Source organism: Apodemus sylvaticus, chromosome 15 (assembly GCF_947179515.1).
Source record: "Apodemus sylvaticus chromosome 15, mApoSyl1.1, whole genome shotgun sequence".
NCBI classification, from domain to species: domain Eukaryota; kingdom Metazoa; phylum Chordata; class Mammalia; order Rodentia; family Muridae; genus Apodemus; species Apodemus sylvaticus.
In genome coordinates, this window is record NC_067486.1 from 21,493,217 (window position 1) to 21,516,897 (window position 23,681).

General features: G+C 38.4%; 1 protein-coding gene across 5 annotated transcripts in view; it reads right to left on the reverse strand.

Moving 5' to 3' along the window:
• The window catches only part of Usp25 (ubiquitin specific peptidase 25), a 107,283-nt gene that overhangs the window by 58,239 nt on the left and 25,363 nt on the right, over positions 1-23,681 (reverse strand). For 3 of the 5 annotated variants that reach the window (XM_052159002.1, XM_052159004.1, XM_052159001.1), the window contains 5 exons: positions 22,673-22,817; positions 17,922-18,005; positions 10,565-10,688; positions 8,427-8,589; positions 3,021-3,107 (listed from right to left, as the gene is read on the reverse strand). In XM_052159002.1, the coding sequence (XP_052014962.1) occupies positions 3,021-3,107; positions 8,427-8,589; positions 10,565-10,688; positions 17,922-18,005; positions 22,673-22,817 (603 nt within the window). The remainder of the gene's footprint in view (positions 1-3,020; positions 3,108-8,426; positions 8,590-10,564; positions 10,689-17,921; positions 18,006-22,672; positions 22,818-23,681) is intronic. The other 2 variants (XM_052159006.1, XM_052159003.1) reach the window with 1 other exon arrangement.

Below are 23,681 nucleotides of genomic sequence, written 5' to 3' on the forward strand. Positions count from 1 at the left end.
GTAATGCTTCAGGGCAGAAATTCAGTTCTCATAATAAGAGTTTTTGCAACAGCAATTTTAGCATAAATCTTAAAATACAATTAAATATGGGAAGGTTTTTAGTTTGCATAATTGGTATTTCTTTAATAATATCAACCTAGATAATTTTATATAACTGACTTCAAAGTTATAAAACCTACATAGAAACCATTCTCTCAATGCACTACAAGGGGAGTCCTGAGAAACAAGTAGAAATTCAAAGATTTATTTAATCTCCAAACTATATATGCCACTGAGGCATTCTCACATAACGCCAATCACTAATTGTGAAGTAATATTTCTGACCCATAAAGAACTCCAAATAACACTTACTTAAATTTAATATGTTCCATCGGCAGTAATAAGATAAAAGACAAAACATGTACATGAAAACTTAGTCGTTTCCTGTAGTACTTTTAACTCTTAACAACTGCACTATAGAAGTTATCTTTTAAAAGTATAAATACTATAAAATTTAATCTATACAATGATTTCCCAAAATACCGTTTCCTGACATCTATCTCTCCACTATCATTCCACCCATGACAAATGAAGATACCCCTTATAAAGTATAAGTATGTAAGCAATATTATCAAAAGGCATTCTGCCAAGATTATTTAGAAAGTAAATTTGTCTCAGAGCTCATACTTGCAGCTAGAAAAACCCAACTATCAAAAAGCATTACATTACGCAATAAAACAGAGCACCTACTCTAGTTGACTAAATTTTGAAAAACCAAGTACACATAAAAACTTCAACACTACTTTTATTTCCTTTTGTACACAGGTTTGTATTGTGCATGAGCTATATCGCAAGTCTGTGGTATCGCACTGTAGTTTAAATACAACAATTTTATCCAAGATGCTGTTCTGCTGCTGCTTAAAATAATGTGAAAATTCTTGTGAAGACATACACTTTCATTCTTTTATAAAAGCTTTGGGGGCCTTAGAATATTGTCAGCTAAAAGAATTCCGTCAGTTTTCAGATACTAAGTATCCTATACACGAAACTTACCAAGGGTTAAAGTAACGGTATACAATTCTATACTAACCTTTATCTAAAATATGAACTGCCTTTTAAGGCATCCTACCTCTTATTGAAAATGTCTGCAAAGTTTGCAGGAAGCTTTATTTTCTTAAAAAGATCATTTCACCAGTGCATGCAAATGACATCTCTGTAATAAGATTAAATCAATGCCAGGTATATTCTGTATTTTAATTGGTCTTTAAGTTCAATGTAATAACATGTCATGAGTTCAATGTAAATTGACTATTTAAAGAACATGGCTAATGTTATATGGAAGCCTTTAAAACAAAAAAGATATCTTTCATTATCTCAAATTAGCATAAATCTATGACTGACAATTCACCATAATCATGACACTGGTTTTCTGCATAAGAATCTTTCAAAGAACAGAAATGGTAACTCTCCTTCCACTGCAAGAAATAAACTTCTCTCGGTGGGCTCATTTGTACTCCTGTAGCTTAGTGTGCATGCACTCATGCCACACGCCTGCAGGATACTGAAGGTGCTCCTTCAGTGTGTGCTCAGGACACACTCCTCTAGCACGTGCTGAGTACCCAAAAGACCTCACAATTAGCTCTGATATAGAAACCCCGAGAATGACTAGTTTTTAAATAAAGTTACACAATGTACTTGGTTTTATTCAAACTGTGAAAAATAAGAGACTGGAGTTTTATATCATAGTAAAATGAAAGAAATAAAAGATAAACACAACACACACACACACACACACATCTACAGTTGCAAGTAATTCTAACTAATGGCATATAAATTATGCACACCTTCTACGGGGACTTGAGAAGCAAGAATCGATGCTACCAATGTGATACGGACAGGAAGCGGTCCAGAACTTCCCTTCAAAATGGTTACACTTGAAGAGCTTGGCTTAATTTCTCCAGCAGCATGGAGTTGACAAATTGTCCTGATTCCCCTTTAAAAAGTTGTTCTTTAGACTGACCCAACCCAGAAATTACAGCTTGAAAGTTGGCTTTATTTCAGGCATTATTTCCTCTGGTGTACATTATAAATATTTCATGTATTTGCAGAAAAAAATGGTTTTAAAAATTAAACACTAAAAGGAAAATGTAACTAAATAATTTATCGCTGTAACCGTGGGTCACACGAAGTTCAGTACATCACTGAAACCTAAAACTGAATGTACTTTGTCACTACAGCTCGTGTCCTTAAGGCCACCGGCTCCTTACTGGAGGATACTTGATACCTGCACCAAACTACATCAGCCCCCTGCTCATGGAGTAAGAATTTTTACTCATGGAGTAGAAATGTATGCATACAAATCAGTCCAATTTTTATTAAAATTAAATTCAGGAGATTTATAAAAATTAAAACTGTCTTTTAAAAACTAGCCGAGAATACTGTGAAATAGACAGTTTTCCGTTTATTGTTTAATCTGCCCAGACCTCTATTACCGCTACTGTCTACACTACAAAGAAGGAAATCCCAGAAAGAAGCGTGACTTGCTTTAGGGCCATAGCTAAAACCCAAGCAATCAGACCCCGGGGAGTCTGTTCTCTTAAGTCAACCTCAACTGCCCAACACAAACTTCCAATACAGGAGGGATAGGTTTGCCCGGGCAAAGAGCACACCGCCCAGTTTAAAAGGATTTTCTGGATGATCAGGTGAGAAGAAATGCTGATGCTGATGAGAGTACTGAGTCAATTAAGGAAAGACCTAAATGAAGCACGTCACCTGTGAACGTATTCTCATTTGACACCTGAGAGGGAACGGGTCCTAACCTGAGCATACAGGACTGCTCTGCTACTGTGACACACAGAAGGAGAAACTTCACATTTGTGATCTAGAAAAGGGATAGGGATAGGAAGTTACCGTAAGAGAGATAAATGGCATAACCTTAAAATTTGAACAGTTTCAGATTTAATGACGAAGACCTTCCGAAATACTTAGAAAAGAACATAAGGACCATAATACTTGGCTTTCAAAATCTTTTATAATTTTACCTTTTGGTTTCGGGGTAAATCTTGAGCATTTGATGGAGGCTTGTAATTCAGAACTAATCTTCTAAATTCCAAAAGATTGAATAATGACTGAAAAAGAACAATTTAAGATAACTAAGAGAAAATTCTATTAATGGAATTGTGAATTTCTCTGTTATCAAGGCTCACCCTTGACAATTCTACTACTTATATAAAGATCTGTTGCAATTAGCACAAGAACGCCTTTTTCATGAGAAAGGTCTTTTTATATATTCTAAACTAATATTCTCATTTAAAAACTAGTTTTGGATGGGGTGTCAGGGAATCGATCCCAAGGCCTTTTGCATGCAAGACCAGTGCTCTAACCACTAGACTACACTTAGTTCCAACATATTACTGTTACCAACTAACATTTATCCTATGTGCAAAATACAAAATTATACAAGGACAGCTTTTTAAAATCATATGATGTTGCACTTATTGAAAGCTGTTTATACTACTATGCTATTAACATAAAGTTTTCTTGAAATAAAATGAATAAAATAAAGTGGAGAGATTTTTATATATGTTCTACTTCAGATTATGTACCTAGAAAAATTGAGTATGAATCAACTTGTCTGTCAGATTCTCTGTGAGACAGACAAAATGTTACATATTCTCTTGATAGCCATGAAAACTCAGCCTAGGAGACAAATACTGTAACAGTAAAACTAGACTGGTGCAAACGTACTTAACAGGACAGCCACTGAGGAAAGGCCTTCTGGCAAGGGGTTTTGTTGGTGTTTTAGCTGCTGAAAATTGAACCAGGGCCCAGAACTTTCTCTACCACTAAGTTCCGTCAGTAACTACAGGAGTGTTTACTAAAAGGTACTTCATAATCTGCACCATCATTATAACATTTGTTCAAAATGAAAAATCGCAATAGTACATACTAGAACACAAATTAATAAATATGAGTTCATCTGAACATCTCAAGATTCTCCTTAGGAATACTTTATTTCTATGTAGGTTGGCTATAAATTTTACAGTGCAACTGTACCTCTTCCAGTCACATTTGATACAGTATATAAACTGACACAAGTAGCAACAATGTCTTAACTTTTAGGAAATATAAATTGGATTACTTTATAGAGCATAAAAGTAGCATCACAAATCAATGGTTACAAATTATTTTTTAAGCAGATAAATTTTGGTAAACCTGGCTCACCATGTGTCTAAAAACACATAAAACAAAACAACAACAATAACAACAACAGCAACAACAAAACAAATGAAATTGGCAAATAGCCCAGGTGGAAAAGCTTAGGTGGAAAGCTAAGGATGACTGGCAGGAAGAACTTTCTAACAGAAACTACAGGGCACGAGACAGCATCTGTGATGGCTTAAAGCCTCCTTCTCTTAGTTCCTTTGTTTGTGTTTTGTTTTGTTTTGTTTTTGTTTTGTGGCGGGTTGGACTGCATAGCCCTGGCTGGGCTGAGACAGGCTACATTGAATTCAGAGAGATCCACGTGCTTCTGCCCCGAGTGCTGAGATGTGCAAACAAGGCCCAGGCAAGTTGTGTTGTTGTTGTGTGTGGGGTTTGTTGCTTTGCTGCTCTTCTGTTTTGCTTTGGGTTTTTTTTTCTCTGTATAGCCCTGGCCATTCTGGAACTCTAATTATAGACCAGGCTGGCCTTGAACTCAACAGATGTGCCTGCCTCTGCCTCCCAAGGGCTAGAATTAAGGGCGTGAGAAACCATCCCTCAGCTTCCAGTGAGGATGTTTTAATTACACATTATGAGCACATAAAATAATTCATTTTCTATTCTTGTTATTTTTGTTCCTTTGAGAAGGGATCTTACATGCCACCCAGGATGGCTACTACTCTAATGATCTTTCTAAGTGGGCCATTTGAAAAGAAGGGAACTATCTCATTTATTCATACATTTAATAAATACTTAGGAACACACATGCCTTGACACATGCTAGAGGACAAAGAAGAAAGGGCACCTCGACTGTCATGAGGTCGATCAGCATGCAATTGTGGATGGAAAGGGCGACAGGAGCATGAATCAGGTAGGAATGGAAAAGAGCCTAAGGCCAGAACCTAAGCAGAAAGGAAGATGTTTAAAGCCAGAGTGTAAACAAATACAAAGGGTTTGAGCTCAGTAGCAAGGGTAAGGCAATGAAACAGCGAAGGGGGGATATGGGAAAGCAGAGCTTCCAGATGTGTGAAACATCCGAAGGAGAAAGGGGCAACACAGCATCACAGGCCCTCCACAAATACGGTGGAAGGCTGTGGCACACAGCAGGGACTCGCTGGAGCATTTTGAGACTACAGAGATTCGCAATGATAGCTCACCCTGTCTAAAAGGGACAACAAGATGGTAGCCTTAAGAAGCAGAGTAGATGAGCCGGGCGGTGGTGGCGCACGCCTGTAATCCCAGCAATTGGGAGGCAGAGGCAGGTGGATTTCTGAGTTCGAGGCCAGCCCGGTCTACAGAGTGAGTTCCAGAACAGCTAGGGCTACACAGAGAAACCCAGTCTCAAAAAACAAAAAACAAACAAACAAACAAACAAACCCAAAGAAATAGAGGAAAAATTCTTGAGGCGAGACTTGTAGAAACAAATGGACTACAGCTTGAGGTGGAGGTATGGACCACTCGTGAAGAATGGAGAGGACACGGCTGAGGAACCACGAGAGGGCACTACCATGCTTTGAGCTTCCGTTGGAGTGGGGGTATAAGAAACTATTTTTTCTCCATCTTATAAATATTTACTAAGGAAAGACTCATAGATGGCCAGCTCATCTTCCGAGCATGTTGAAGGGCTTGTCCCCTGAGCTGCAGTGGCCGCGGTGTGCTCATCTGCAGAGTGGACACATCCACCTTCATCTTGTCTCACATAACTCTGGAAGCTGAGTGAGCTCCAACCCTGAGATGTTTGGGAACTGAAACTCTGCCGAGCATTTAAGTCCACTTGAAAGAATTCCTACCAACTTTGTAAATTCCAGTAAGAGCTTTGAATGCTAGTGGAGGCAATTTTAACTGAAAAGTTACATTTATTTATTAGTAAGCTCATGTCTGAGAATTAAGCACTGTCAGGAAAAGAAAAATTAAAGATTAAAATTACTACACATCAAAATAAAAAGCTCCTCAAAATAATGTTAAACATTATGGTTGAAAATACAACTTAAAGTAAACTTGTTACATTTGCTACCTACACAGATTTCCAATGTGAAGATTTATGTTTTCCTTGGAAGTCACTTTTATTAGGTTGTGACAACCTAACCTCTACAGGTAGAAGATTATCTGTGTGGGGAGTTCAGGCTTCAGCTAGAGAAATCAAATGTTCTTCAGTAGCTAAATTTGCCATCATGAGTGTAGTCACTACTAGTTTCTATTAAGGAAAAATAAGTCACATTTTTCTGGTATGCTCTGCTCATACACACACAATAAGCTTGGTCATCTAGTGAACTGAGGGTCGGTAGATGGTTTCTCTGTCACATTAAACTGAAATAGGAAAAGAATAAGAAAGATGGAGCTTCCTTGTCTCTGTTGATTTATTACTTCAAACGGGAATTTACTGTGAATATTGTCTGAACTGAACAGCATTTATCTAGCTAGCAAATGCTGCTCGTAGGACTTCCTCTTCTTGAAAAAACGCGTGATCATGGAGAAGCATTAGTGAGCACAGTGCAGCACAGAAGGCAGGCCAGCACTGTCAGGAACACTCAGATCACAGCTTTACATCTGTTCTTCATAGGTCAAAATGTCTAAACTCTGCCACTGCTATACAAGAGAAGATAAACCATCAATAAAGACTATCCTAAACAACCTGTAATGTCTACAGGACTCCAAAGGATCAAGTAAATGTTAACTATTGCTTTGGACACATAGGTGAATGAAAAATTCAGAATGAAGCCTACTGCCTAAGAATTGCTACACATTCATAGATATCCAGATATCTCTTGGTCTGTTAATGTATTAGAAAACCAAGTAGTGGGCCATTTTCTTTATCAGTGTCTACTGCAGCATAATGAGAATGAGGCAGAAGTCCAGAAAGCTAAAGGAAATCTACTTAAAATGTGCAAAGGAGGTGGTGCCTGAACCCTATACTACAATTTGTAGAAAAGGAACTGTTAAAAATCACAGATGAGTCACCTACCAATGACAGACAACAAGCTAGCAAAAAAGGAACGGCGTAAAATACTTCTGACACTGTACAAGCTGAAGTAATCATAAAAAAAAATAAAACCACAGACTTGGGAACCTACAAAATAATCTTTTTGAGCATATAAACAAATGGCACAAATGCCCAGTGATTTTTAAATTCTTATTAGGAATGGTAAACAAAAATATATTTTAACTTTCCTATGAAACTTATGAAACTAAACAAAATGTTTAGAGAATATTTATTTAAATTTGAAATTAGATTAGCATACCAACACAGAATGAAAGAATTATGGCAATTGTCATTATATAAAGAACTAAAAATCAGAGATCACACTAAATATAGTACAAAAACAAATATTCCTTGTTGAGAAGATAATGGGTATATATATTTACAAACATCTTTAATTTTAGAGAACGCTAACAAAACATACCACAAGAATTTTTCTAAGATAAAAATAAAATGTGTTAATCTTTACTTATCAATATTTATTCTTTTTAGCATTCTCACATATGTACTGTGATATATTTGCACATCAACACCAGCCTCAAACAAAATGTCTCTTTAAAGAATCAACTTGTAATTGTGTACATTATTACATGTAGTAATGGAAAAATATGGCTATTTCCCTTATATATAAAATAAGTCTGATCTGAGTCACAAAAAGATAACTCTAATGTCCTACCTTGGTTATAATTATTCTCTATACTTTCAGAGAAATACCCACAAAATTATCTTCTTTCTACCTCTTCGGGAATCAATAAAACTGCACCAATTCCTAACAGCAAGAAACCAGGAGAAATTAATCTTACATAACTGGAAGGAAATAACTTATTTCTATTAAAAGATTCATGGCAGGTAGTGTGCTATGCACCTGTAACCTCAGGACTGAGGCCAGCCTGGGCTATATATGAAGATCTTGTTTTTGAAATTAAATCTTCATCTAGCCAGGTGTGATGTCTCATAGCTATAGCCCCAGCACTCAGAAGCTGAGGTAACAGGTCCTACATTCTAGGCTAGTCTGAGACATATATAACAAGAAACAGTCTAAAACAAAGAACAGCAAATAACAACAAACACAAACAAACACAGCACAACAACAAAAAATACACTGGGAATTTTAATAACAAGAGGGCCTAGGGGATACTGAAATCAAGGTACTTTATTTCACACAGATGAACATTCTACCTGAGTTTCTACTTAAAATGTAACAAGAAACACCATGGCCCACCCCCATTGCTCCTCAGCCCCTGATTGAGAGTCGGAGCTCGATCCTTACCTGGATAACTGCGCTGAACCAGCAGGTGTTGCCCACATTCTTCAGACCCACTGGGGCTTTATCTTGTCTTTTTCTGTCATAAGGGTTTCGAGAATCCCTCCAAACTTCTATAGGGGTTCTCTTCAAACATGCCTTATTTTCTGCTATGCTGGCTTCAAGGACTCTTAAGAAATGAAAATATGATGTTGAAAACGATCTACGCTAGTACAGAACCCTCTACGTAACACCCATATGATAGGAGAAATTTAAGGATTTGTTAACACCGCCCTAATGTGTTCAAGGGCATGAAATGTGAGACTGGCATTGCTAAAGTAGCAGTTGGGTGTCATTAAGAACATGAGAGTGGCAATAACCAACATATCAGGTGAAGTAAAGATTATTTCCTAAAATTCAAATATAAAGTCTCAATTAGATTAGCAATGTAATCACAGTTCTTAACTACACACACACACACACACGCACACACACCACACACACACACAGTCACTCGTACATGTGGGGACGATTAGGCTACATACGCCACTCTGGTCCTAAGAGAGTACAAGGCAGATGAAATTTCCTTTGCCTAGTGGTCTTGTAACCTCTTGTTGCAGTCTAACATGAGGCATGTCTGGGTGGTGATACAGTATAAACAAACCTACTGTACTTGCAGTCCTTAAAACTCTAGCAGCTGGAGCAACTATGCTCTAGTACTCAGCAACTGCACACATTTATACTTTCAATATGCTACTGTATGCCATCATTTTATTGTATCCCACCTACTACACAGCATACTGTAAAATAATTGCCACAGTAGTCTGGCAGGTTGGAAGTCTCATGTTTGTCTCTTGACTTCGCCAAGGGCTGGAGCTGATAACCTAAGACATGACATCTAGGTTTTGTTTTGTTTTTTTTTTTTAATCACATTCTGCTGAAATTACCTATTCATCTGGTTTTTAGAACTATCCCAAAGTCAAGCACTTTGTAACTTAAATAAGTTTCTACTGTTTTAGTTAGAAAACACTGACATGGGCTGCAAGGATAGTTTTGTGGGTAAGAGGAAGTCTAACATGCTTAATGAGATGCTCTTCATCCTCAGTTCTGCAATACATAGAGAGATGAGAGACAGACAGACACACAGGCAGACAGATCCTATCACTCAGATATACACACTTACAAGTAGAGGTAGGAGAAGTCAACATTGGATACACAGTAAGGCCCTGTCTCAAATTTTTCAAGGAAATAAACATGTAAACAGGTAGCAGGGATTACATGTAAACATGTAAACATGTAAACAGGTAGCAGGGATTACAACTGGAGAGAAGAATCCTAGCAATGCACATTTGTATGCAGGCAATGTAAATATAAACCCAATAAACGTTCAGGAATTTTCCGGACGAAAACTAAGCTCACAACCCAAACATCAAGGAAATACATGACCCAGAATCACTGATGCTAATCTGGGATATAAAATTCTACAGTTTCATATTCATATGCTAATATAAATTGATATGAACAAAAGCTTATGTGCACTTTTAATTACATTTTTGGCAAGTATAATTTTTATTTTATAACATATCTCCCATATCACATTAGTTAACCCAAGGTCCCAGTGAGAGACTATCTCAGACTTTCTGACAGCTTCTAAGGAACCACAGTCAGAGTCGGCCCTTAGCCTCCACCCACAGGCACACAGGAACATGCTTGCATACATACAAGGGCACATGAACATGCTTACATACATACAAGGGCACTAAAGACTATCACTACCCGACATAATTATATTCCATATGTCCAAAATATTTACCATTGGCTCATTACAAAAAAAGGAAAACAAAAACATAAAAACAAAAACCTCAACTCGTGTAATAAATTTCTTATAGTAAGTTTCTAAAAGTGAAGTGGAAAGTAGGTTCAACAGATTCCAAAAGGAAACAAAAGAATTAAAAAAAAAACTTGTGACAAAATTATGTGCTTCACAATTACAAAATAAAGTTTCAGAACTAAATGGTATTTTATCACATAAAGCATAGAAAGAATGCAGGCACATGTTAATGATTTATTCAGAATACAGTATATGTTATTGATCTTAAAATGTATCTTTTTTTCTGGAATACAGAAGTGTTCACACACACAGGCTTTGTACAAACTGTCCTTACCTACTGATGGCTTGTTCTTCATCGGTTATGCCGGTCTCCCTGAATGCCCTGTTTGATTCCGCCAAACTCAGAGCAATCGCTCTCTGAAGATCATCTTTGTCATCTCCAGTGAGATCAATTACATCTGAAAAGCAAATTAACTTTCTCAAAATTCAAACAGATAAAAATGGACTCCTAACACAGAGATTTTATGCCTAATAAACCTTGGCAGGCTAAAAGCCAGAAGCATATTAATTCTCTAGTTTTGTAAGTATGAATATATCTTTAACAATCCAAACATAGCTACCATTAAGTACTCTCAGTAACTTCATAGTTTCTTCTGTAAAATCTAGAAAAGGCTTGGTATTTGTTGATTAACTACGCAAACTCTTATTAAAAGCAAATAAGCAGAAAGACTGCTGGGCATGTGGCTATCAATACAGAGCAGAGTAAGCAACTAGAAAACATTTACACTAGTGCTCTCTGATTCATGTGTTTATTACACTGAGAACAGCACAGGGGAGTCTGTGTGTGTGTGTGTGTGTGTGTGTGTGTGTGTGTGTGTGTGTGTGTGTGTGTGCGTGCATGTGAATGTGTGTGTGTGTGTGTGTGTGTGTGTGACTGTGTGTGTGTGTGTGTTCTACAGGCTGTCAGAATAAGCCATACTCTCAAACATCAACCTCTATTGACAGATGTAGGAAAGGGAGACATAAGGAACTGCCACTTTTCGTTTTTTTACACTTCCGTGCCATGTGATTAAATTGGGGCATGAATCCTTCTTTTCATTGAAAACAAGAATTTTACTTACACAGATGTATGCAAATGAACATATTTCCCCCATTTCTTAAAAGAGAACTTGAACATTACAAGTTCTACTTCTACATCCTTTGAATAAAACCTGCACCTTTTATCAACATCAGTAAAATATGCTCAGGCATTTCTACGTGTGTACTGGTCAATTTCCTGGACAGAGAAGATGCTGATGACGATTATTACAACTTAAGCAATGAGATGAACTGCTTGAACCAATGAGAAAAAGAATGGGTAATTAGAATTGTCTTCTTGTTTTGGACACAATTTTTACTCATGTTCAGTTAACTTTAAAGGTGTTTAAAATATTACAAGAGAAAAAGAGAAAAAAATGGGAAAAACGGCCTTAATTTTATCGCTGCATCTTGAAATCTCTTTTTATTGTTACCTACCGCATTTTCTCCAAGCGGAGCAGACAAGAACTTTTAAAATCTTAGAAATAGTTGCCATAGAAAGGGTTCTTTAAATGACCTCATATACAATAAACCCTCATAAAAATAGTTAAGTTTTGCTACAACAGATTTAATCACAGCTAGAAAAACAGGTGAATCACCGAGTCCAGAGTCGCCGGGCACAGGAGCCCAGGGTGGAGGGACACCTCACGTGCCACCAAGTGCAAGGTTTCAGGTGACAGAGCACACGGTCCTCAGGACACAGCTAAGGAGGCCATGGCTGGAAAGAGGAGCTACGGAGAGTGGAGCTACAGAGAAGATGGGGGCGACAGGAGGCCGGAGCTGTAACAGAGCAGGGCTGTAAGATGGGCAAGCTTCCCTGTATGGACTCAGCAATGGAGAGGAGGGCGGTGGATGTTCTTGGTATGAAATAAATCACAAAGCAAGAGCCAGCCCAGTAATCAAAATGGCCAGAACCCGGACAATGTTGGAAAGGAAATACGAAAAATGCCAGGAAAGTAGAACGTCAATCTCTGAAGAGGATCAATGAGTGCATGGACTCCATTCCCCCATACTTCTGTTGTGTTTCCCTCACAAAACAAACAGACCTGTCTTCCATATCTACGTGCAAAAGAAGATTATGAATAGAATTCTGGTCACATCAGTACCATTACTAACAGGAGACTATGAAGGTAGACACATCAGAGTGGCCAAGATCCTACTACTGCTGCTTTTTCCAGTCGTTAATGGATGGGTAGACGTTGCTCTACAGTAGCACTCCAACAGCCAACGTCTAACTGCAAAAAGCTCACTCAGAGAGTGAAACCCGTATCCTCTTAGCATTCCGGTATCCAGGCAGATGGAGGCTAAGCATCCAGCTTTCTAGTCACTAAGCAGAAGCTACAGTAAGAAGTATGCACTTGATCAGAGCAACCCTGCAGGCTGCTCTCCTGGTGCGGCAGAGGAATTAGAAGCACTGTAAGGGTCAGTCCTGCAATGATGTGCAGTCACTGCCTAAGACGAAGCTCAAGACCCCTCCCTCAATGGCATGCAAGATCCCTTGGATTAAATTCCTTCTAAAAAATCACCAAGCACATTTGAGGTTTTGTGGCTAACTGACTAGAAAGCTACTTAGAAAGGTACTAGCTCAGACATCTACTCTTTCATGATCTCTGAATTGGAGTTCAATTAACACAAGTGTAAACCATAAGAACAGCAGATGAATAGGAGCAAAGGATTCCATCTTAGCACAAAGCAAGGCACCAGTACCAATGTGGAATTCCCTTTATTAGGTTATAAATAAACACAATTGATTCTTTTGAAAAACTCAAGAGTTTCACTTATTAGATAAATCTTTGATCCAAAAAGGTACTTTTACAAAGCATTGAATCTTAATTACCGGGTCTTAAATTGTTAATGACTAAAAATTCAGAGCATGTATGGGAAAGCCTGCTCTAAATGCCTGCCCAAGGCTGGAGTTGCAAGCTTAGTATTTTTCATACCATTTATAGTTGAAAGAACAAAGACATACTGCAAAGTATGAATGCCCAAACTTCAATGTCACCAGTCACTGCAGAGTTTGTTAATGACTGGGAAGAAACTTTCAGCCAAGCTCAGAATTTTGAAACAAAACTATGTTTCAATTAGTATGATTCTGAGAGTGTCTCTGAATGTAAAGGCTTTTCTGCTAAGGCCGGTTCATAACCTGCTAACAATTTGATATATTAATATAATATTGACTCATAATGTAGACTGAACTGCAATTATCAATGCGGTCTTACAGAATCATGTATGGATAAGAGATCCATTCAAGTAGGAAGGTAGTGGTAGATTTTAATATAGAATAGCACTAGAGGAAAAGCAATTAATGATTAGCACGGACAGCAGTGTGACTGTGGATCACACCACAACTCATCTTTCAGAAATTAAGAAGCACTGCGTTCTGGGATAGTAAATAGAATATCTGTTACTGTTTGAATGATTAATTAAAACCCTCCTCCTTTTTCCAAATGAACATAAAGCCAGACTTTCTTCACATGAAGAACCAATGCAGCAGAAATACTCCAGCAGAATGCAGTCCCTCCAACACAGGTCTGAGATCCCAGCTCTTCGCAATACCATACATGCACGACATTGGCAGCAGACGAAAGCATGCACCCTTTCCCTAATTTATTTCAGGGATAAAGTTTATGCAAAATGTTTATGTAAACATAATAGGTTGCTATTTTGATGAAAATTAATTTTCTAAGCTTCTCTGAATTTTTAAGTTCTAACTCAGAAAATATCCTATATCAACAAAAGCACTTCAAAGGGCACCATAAACTTGTGAGTTTATAGGAGTCCTGAGATCAAAAGTGTGCCTTGTTATTAAATACAAACATGTCCTCCAATTCTTTTGGCTGGTTAGGATAGGGGCTTCTGTGATCTGGCTTTTACAACTGACTTGAGAAAAGATAAAGTGCGGTCACCTGATGAATGCCAGCAGACGTCGCTACAAGCCCTATGTGCCGGTCACCTCTGTGCTGAGGTCAGAACATGGCAGCAAGGCAGCCGCTCTGGACAGACGATGGACGCCCTTGTCCTCTACACTGTCCTGCCTCCCCATTCTTGCCTGTGCACACTCGCATACTATCTGCCTTACCCTGACAGCATCACAAACAACACACTCGTTCCTTCCACTGGTATCAAAGGCGTAAACGGCCTGAGCTTCGAGGACCACGCTCGGTGGGTCCTGCGAGCCTTCTCTCTCTCACTCCCCGCATCTCCAATCCTCCAGGAGTCGCGCAAATGGAGGAACAACTGTAACCCAGACGGGAACTGGAGCCGGCCTCTCCTGGTGTTGGGCAACAGAGCGTTTTAATGATGGAAAGGGTTAGCTGAGATCAGATGCTATCAGTCCTTCACTGAAACATTTTCTTCCAGCAAAGGAAAAGTTCTCATTTGTAAAGCCACTGTGATTACACTATTCTTCATGGTGTTCCAATTACTCTCCATAAAGCTGCCTGTCTTCTCCCAGGGTTTTCAAACAATGTGCTCACAATGAAAGAATTCTATGGCCTAAGCACATACCAAGTCATTTAGATTTTAAGTATCATTTTATTTAATAAGAAATTAGTCAGTAAAATATAACTCTTTTCTATAATTCATGCATAGTTAATTTTCCTTTTGTGATGGCTATTTTTGGTTATCAATGTTACTTCATCTGGAGTTACCTAAAACCAAAGTGGTTGGGGATACCTGTGAGGATTTTTTTTTTCTTAATTAAATCATTTGAAGCGGAAAGACCCACTTTGAGATGGGAAGACTCACCTTTAATCTGGGCCACACCTTCTACTGCAGCCTATATAAAGGACATGGGAGCAGGAAGCCTACGCTTTTGGCCTGCTTGCTCTTCCTCTTGCTAGCACACCTATCCCTTCACTAGCACCAACACCTACTTCTTTTGAATTCTGGCATATACTGAAGAGCGGCTGAGACCTCAATGAACTTCCTTTTCAGGAATTAGTAGAACAATAAGTACATTAACTGTTAGAACTATCAGTGGTAAAATGAAAACTAGCATTTTCCTATGTTTAGAAAAAAAAGAGCTCAGAATTAATCTGGCTATAAACAATTGGTATTTGGCAGAAGTAAGTTTAAAATCAATAGCCTAGGTAAAAAAAAAATCCAAATACCCAAATACCAGTATATTATACGCTTATATGTGTGCCAAGGTAAGAGTTCAGGAAAACACTGCAAACTCCTTAGCTACCTGCTCTCCCTGTGCTATCACTGTGAGAACAATGCTACTTAATAGACAGGCTGGCTGGATACGACTTCAGTAGATTCCATCATTGTCAAAGCAGGTACCTATATTTGTAAGACTGTCTAAATTAAAATAATTTCCTAAGTCAGAAGTACAGTACATGATCCTCATATTTATGGTTGCTCTCTATGAAATTACCATGAATTTGATACACACACACACACACACACGTTTCTCTGAGTCCCAAATACATGAATCCTATTGGATTTTACACATACTTTCAGTTCTTGCATGGTTTATAATTCACTTCATCATGAAAATACATTTTAAAAATTGAGTTTGTTTAAAAGTACATCATTTAACCTAAAATCTAGTTGAATGACAATATAAAAATTTTACTTTGAAAAGGGGAAATGGTTGTTTACATTATTTCTTTATCTACATGAAGTTAAACCCAGGGGACTGTTGTATTTTGTTTGATAAATGAATTTTATCAAACAAATAAGTTTTATATTTGTAGCCAATAAAGACTCCTAGACTCCATGTGGACAGTTAAGAGAGAAAACACAGAAGAGGAATTTGAGGAGACCTGGGTGATAGAAAGGGTGTTAGAAGGCTGCCTCACATGTGCTAAGGCCAGGGTTTAATCCCCAGGAATGAGAGGGAAGAAGGAGAAATGAATTCTGAGGACAGTTGAAGCAACAAGTTGAAATGAAAACCAGAACTGTACACTGCACAGCTGGTTTTCGGGGAACCGGAAGAACAGGAACACTCTAAGGAAGGAAGGCGTGTAAGAACACAGATGAGAAATCAGGGCACTTCCTATCCTCAAGGCAGCAGCCTGGCCTCACTGTTCAGGCCCTGAGCCAAACGCAATCCTGTCTCAGGCTGGGCGGGCATCCATTTTCCTCACACAGTCCTGTGACTCCCTAACCTCCATCGGGTCTCTGTTCAAATTTCACCTCACCCAAGAAACCTTCTCTGAGAACAGAACCTAAAATAGCAATTCCTGGTCCCAAGCACAGCCACACCCATGTCACCACCCTAGCCCAGCAGTTCTGGTTTTCTCGTGGACATCTGGGAACTGGCAGTATTCTTCACTGTCCTCCATAAGCAAACACTATGTTTCTATGGTTTCCTTAAAGTACTGAAGATCAGGATGTATGCACCAAAACCACATGGAATTTAACACCCACATAGGAAACAGAAGTTTAAAAGAGGGCTATGTGTAGTGACAATAATAAGATATGAGTGTATGCTCCCATTTTCTACAAAGAAGACAGAAAGGCAATACCTTTATAAAATACTTCCATTAAAAAGACAGACTCTCTCCAGCTCTTCCTTACACACATAACAGCCCCACTATTCTGACTGTTGAACTTGCAGTCTCTAAAACTGTTCTGTGTGAACAGGACTTTCTACAATACTATGAGATGTTCTAAATTTCTACATTATTTAAATTTAATTTTGACTCCTGGAAACTATACTGAACAACCTTAGCTGTTCCAAACATATGTCTGACTTTTACAAACAGTTACTAAATTAATAATGGTAGCATGCGTAAAGGAAAAAATGAAATGATTTCAGGAGTGAAGAGAAAGGTGTGAGGGAGGGGTTATGCAAGGGGGATGGCGAGGAGGGGACTATGGTCGGGGTGTAAAGTAAATAAGTTAATGAAAAAATTCTCATTAATTTTCCATGTTTCTCATTTTGGATGGTGAAAAAACTGAAGTTAATATTCCTTGTTAGTCAACGACTACAAGACAGTGAGAGCCAAGACTGCCAATCTCTCCTACAACTAAGGAGAATTTCAGCACAGAAGCAGACTTAGTGCTGAGTACAGTACTAGTCTGGAAAATAGAATCTGCACTTGAAAAAGAATGCAATAAATTTAGAAAATTATCCAGGTTATTCCACAGTCCACATCTATTACAATATACCTAACCGGCGGCTCTAAGCACCCTTGTGGATTTAATCAGCTACACATCTTTAGACCATCCTAATCTAACTCTAACACTAACTTTGGCTATTGAATGGTCAATACGGTATTCAGGCAATAGAAACTTCTAGACAAGAGTTCTAACTTTCACTGAATTGATTTCATTTTTTCCTGCCTAAAGTTGCTTTTTTAAAACTGTGCGGAATGGGAAAAGGTAAGAATCCTTAGAGGTGAGAACAGAAGCCCTGCCACCACCACCACCGTCTAAGCTGGAAGCAACCTTGGCCAAACAACCAACCGTTACCTGAGTCCTGGGGGGGGGGGGGAGGGGGGACCTCCAGGTTTTTCTCATTCTGAATACAAGTCAGCTTGTATGAAGGGAGGGCACCTACAGCAGTTCACGTGTTTGAAGAGTCTAGTTAGAAGCCATGTCAATGTATTCTATCAGTTTCTCTAATAAAGTCATATTACTTTCTACTTATGATTACCTACCCAAATCCCTCTTATCTTTTGATCCATTGTTTGATTGCTCAACTGTGGTGCATCTTGCTCTGGTGGACATATACTGTTTTTGTCCTGTTTTAAAAAAGTTTAAAACAATTTAATAGTTGTGGTATAAGAGTACTACTATTAAATTTCAAACTGGGCAAAACCCTTTGTATAAGTCCTGGCTAAGACAATATGCGCCAAGACCCAAACCATCACTGTTTCTCTTTTGTTGACTCTTAAGTACAACAGCCAACACTGTGCACTGTCATTTAGTCTAATTTAGTCGTACACGTGGTAGGAGTTGATGTGTATGCAGAGCGTCAGGGGCACATGCCAGGCATGCTCCCCAATTGCACCCCATGCTAGTCCCTGAAACAGGGTCTGTCATTAAACTGATCTAGGCTGAAGGCAACAAGGACCAGTGATCCTCTTGTCTCTGCCTTCAACAGCACTGGAATCACATAAGCTTTGAATGTGGATTTGGGAATTTCAAACTCAGACCCCCATACTTGTTCCATATGCTCTGAAGCAATAGATGATACAGCCATGATCTCATGCAATTTCATTCCCAATGTAAGCTAGAAGCAGGAGGCATTCCTTTGAAATTGTGTATGCTAACATGGGTCAGGATTATACAAATTACAAAAAGGTCTAGAGTTTTTGCTAGCTATATTGCAAATAATTTGAGCCTTTTCCCAGAAAACACCACAGTTTTACCTTACAACAGCAAATGCTACCAAAGGGTACCCAGTTCAGGAAATCTGAAGTTCAGAGTACAAGTTTCCTTGAAACTGTAACTTTTTCTCTCAAAAATAAAAGGTAAAACTAGAAATATGAGATGGGTCCACTATTAAAAGCTTAGAAAAGGTAATTAACTCCTCAATATTACAGAAATGGGCCCAAATATCAATGTTCTTAATATCGAGTAACATAACTTCTAATTGTCTTTGATTGTCAGAAGATGTATAACTACAAATTCAACAGTAGCACTAAGTGGGACTACTAGAAAGCATTATGGCTTATTTTTCTCCAAAAGAGGCACTAGAGTACAAATAGTTATATTTGCACTTATATCAAGGCAGAAGCATATGTATTGAACATATGAGTTTTCAATACAGAGTAAAAAAAAAATTGCCAGTACTGAGGCCAGTAGGCTGGGAACATGATTTCATTTACCCTCAAGCTTTGGCTAAGGAGAAGGAAGAAAGTAATAATTTACTGAAAATAAAACTGCCATATTTGAAACAAACTAGGGGAGAGTTTCAAATGGCAATGTCCTGCAAATAAACTTGGGACCGTGCTGAAGAATGAAGCCGTTCAGTCCCATCAACGCCTGAGAAAGTCCTCACTCAGAGAAATCTGCACGTAGGCTCTCATTTGGAACAATTTCCAGGCTTGCATCTTTTTGTTTATTTGTTTTCAGAAAAGTTGGTAATCCAATCGACTCACTCCTTTTCTGCAGCCCCTCCCAGGAGAGCAGAATTAGCATCAAAATACAAACAGCACCAGGCCCATCCACAACAATTCCCCCTTTCTGTTCTAAAAAAAAAAAAAAAAAAAAACAAAAAACAAACAAACAAAAAAAAACAAAAATGAAATCTTTCTCTGAAATAGAAGTAGGGCACAACTATTACCATTGTAATCTATAAAGCATAAGGTAGACCTAACAACCAGTCCATCATTTATGTGATTAAGATAGAACACTTTCCTCTATCCCAAGTTAAAGGAATTATAATCTTATACTTGGCTTATGTCCTAGCTTTAGATTGTATGCCATCTGAAAACCATCCTCTCAAATCCGTTCTCTCAATGTAAATAGCCTGGGTTGGCTATGAGACTATAAGTACTCTTTCAACCACGCCAGAAATCTGAGAACACCCAACATAAACTGAAAATATATAGGAAGCCTAACACAGCTTCCAGAACTGAGATAAATTGTAGCAACAGCTGCCTACCTATACAGTCCCAGCAAGTCAGTAAGATGGAACTTGTCTTCAGCCTTCTGGTCCAGGATCATCTGACAGGCCTTGAGAAACAGGAAATTAAGGACTAGCCTCTCCCGTCTCCGCAGAACTAAGCTGCCCTAACCTGTAAATTGCATCCCTTTTTTAGACAGTACAGGTCTGCAGGAGAGATTGGCAATTTTCTGCCCAGGGCGACCCAGGCACAACGCACAGCCTCACCTGGAGGGGAGATTCTCAGCTGCTTCTTTGAATCCACAAATGGGAAGCTGTTAGGAGCAGATTTGTCTCAACACATGAATAAATGACATTAAATGTTACATTCTGTGGATTTCTGACGTTTTTGAAAGTTCTAGATCCTGAGTGTAGATAACGGAGGACAGTCCAGATCACTTTAGATAGATGCGGTTTCAGAAACATCAGTCTCGAATCTTCCATTCCATGCATAAGCTTCTACTCCATAAAAACTGAAAATACACACACACACACACACACACACACAGACACTTCATTTCTCAGCAATAACTTCATAGTCAAATGTATGTATCTCTCTACTTAGTTCACAATTTCACTAAGTTCATTGAATAAAGACTATTTTCTAATAAGTGCTATGCTTCCAATAAGTTTACAAAACAGAATACAAACAAATATTACTACTAAAAGAAATGGCATTTAAGTGTGACCAACAGGGTCATTTTGCAAGCACACCATTAAATGTCAACAAGTCTGTCTCAATGATCACAAGTCTATGCAGTGGACACGCTACCTAGTGAGCTTCTAGTTAAACAATGTGCATTTTATGATGAAACTACAGTGCAAACAAGGCATTCAAAATGACAACCATCTTAGGTGCAACCAGAAACTTCAATCACCTACCTTTTAGTACGAGTGAAAAGTAAAGTCACACAATATTTTTCTAGGACTCTAAATATGCAGCAGGATGCAGAGGGGGTAGTTTATCAGGAGGTATCAGCCTTCTGAATGCGGGCTGTGCTCTCTCTAAGGAAACCTAGGCAAGTCACCACTGGTGACCCACTGCATTTTCACTGGCCCTTAACAAAAGTCTTTAACAGGTATTACCACTTGGCTTAAGTAGTATTTTCCTCTTTTCCACAGCAAATAAGCCTTCCATTATTTATGGCAGTATCATGATTCCATTTTCCCCACTTTGTCCATTGATCTTTGTTTCATAAACATATTAACAGAAAGAGTCCACAAGTCTAAAGTCTAAAAATCCTACCTCCCCAATTACAGCATGAAACTGCACTATTTTATCTTTTTAACTATTGGCTTCAGTCAAAACCAGATGTTTCTCTATCCCTTCCATTTTCTTTTTCTTTTTCAAAAAACTATGCAAGTAGCTCATTTAGCCCTTGTAGAACTGGATGTCAATCTCAAACACACAGCCCTCCTGTACTGAGAGCTCTACCTTCCCCCTTTCTTTCTGTCTCTTCTATCATTGATAAGTTTCTCAGGCAAAGGTTTATTCATTTTTCTTAGGCTTGAAAGAGATTTTTCTATGCAAACTTTAATAGCATCACCGTTTGTCCAGGTGGTTTCCATATGACATTGCGAGGAAGCACACCCTAGATGCTGGAAACACATTTACTCCAAGTAAGTGGACTGGGAAACCATTCTCCAGCAAATAGCTGCTGAACTAACTCTTAGGATTAAAATAACAGAGTGAGAGAAAAGTTGAAGATGCGTCCTCACTGGAAGAACAGCAAGAGCACACCCTAAGACAGGAAGCAGCACCCTCCGGTTATGGGTGGTGTGAACTTCAACTCAGGTTGTGTTACTGTCAGAGTGTAAAGGAAGGGGAGAAAACAGAGAGAAGCAGAGGCCAGAGATGAAGTTAGGGCAAAGCCTCAGTCTGTCCTGAACTTGACGTAAGCGAGAGCATCTCCCACACACAAGTAGCATGGCTCCTGTCACTTGTTAGCTTCATGGGAAGGAAAAGAAAGATGGGCTCTCCCGCTGTGTTCCTATTTATTACAGCCTCAGAATGAAACCAAAAATGCTCCGCAGACATGTTAGCAATCTCATGTTTCAAGTCTAGAACACACAAAACTAAATGCCTACATTTTATATACACCAGCTTTGTGCTTTGGGAGCCTAATGATAAAACCATGGCCAAGTACAAACGTTAACAACATCCCCTGTACCACACTGACTGAACATTAGCAAGGCCCGGGGAATAGGAGTATATTCAGGAAACTCTGAGTGCTATGTGACAATATACACCGAGATGAGGACAGGCTAGCACCTTGGGCTAAGTCTCTCATGTATCTTCACTGAAGGTGCACTGAGAGTGGATGGTGTCTCCCAACAGCTCTCTCAAGAGTTTATTCGTTTCATTTTGAATAATGTGGGATCTTGATTACATGATAATACACTTCTCTTCCAATCTTTATTTTTAGCGTGGAGTGAGAGAGGAAAGTTTTATAATACACTAAACGTATCAACTTTTATTCTCAAAGCAATACTCAGCTTCTACTGAAAGTTGAAAAACATAAATGACTATCCTCTTAAAATGTTATACTTTATGTGAATGATTCACACAGTTCTTTTATATTTCAAAGGCATGTATACTATATGAGATATTCATAAAACAATAGATAACATAAATAAAATTATTTGCCTTTAACCTAGAAAAAATTATGTCACTAATAAAAATTGTATTGATTTATTTTTGTATTTATGCTTCACCTTGCATGAGTAAAACTACTAATACATTGTCTACAAAAAAAAAGTTTAATTCATGTCTAAAAAACATTAAGAAGAAACACTTACTTGCATCTGCCTGGCTTCCCACACTGATGTACCTGTCGTTGCTGGGAAGTGCTGTCTGGTAATAGGCCGTCTCCTCCTGTGGGGGTGTCTTGGCATTCTTTGCAGTAAGAAAGGCTACTGCTAATTCCAAGTTTCCATTACTATCCTTCAAATATCAAGAAAGGAACATGCAATGAATTTAGAGTAATGGTATATAACCACACAAAATGTACGTAATCTTATGCATAATGTTTTGTGGCAAAAAACATTTGGATCTGAAATTATTTTAATACAACTCTAATGAATAGTAAAATTTCACTATCCAAAAACTATATTTCTTAACATGATATCGTCTGATATCTATTATCATGACTTCTAATACAGTCCTAAAATCAACTGTCTATTTTCTTAGTTTTCTTCTATTTTCTTATCCATTTAGAAAAATGAAATTGTGAGCTTGCGATCTGGAACGATGAGTAATCTAGACCCCGCCTCCGTCCCCACCACCAGGGCTCCATAGGAGTGAAAAGTGGCTGTGTGAGACACAGCTTCCCTAACTCGGACACTGAACACACAGCCAGGAGCCAACTCGAGCAAAAGCCAAGGATTCTCAGTGCATCAGAGGTATTAGACCTTGATGGACAGTATCGATTGGCAGGAAGCAAAAAATACTTACTGCCATCAAGATGTCAACTATGCATATGTGCATGTAAGGGCAAACACACACATACACACACATAGACACACAGAGACACACACACATACACACATGTACATACACTCATGTACATACACATATACACACATACATACATACACACAAACACATACACATATACGCACACATACACACATATACACACATGTACACATACACACACATATACACATGTACACATACACACACATATACACACATACACACACAAACACACATATACATACACACACAGACATACACACATACACACACATATACACACAGACACAAGCATATACACATACACACAAACACACGTCACTGCTCAGC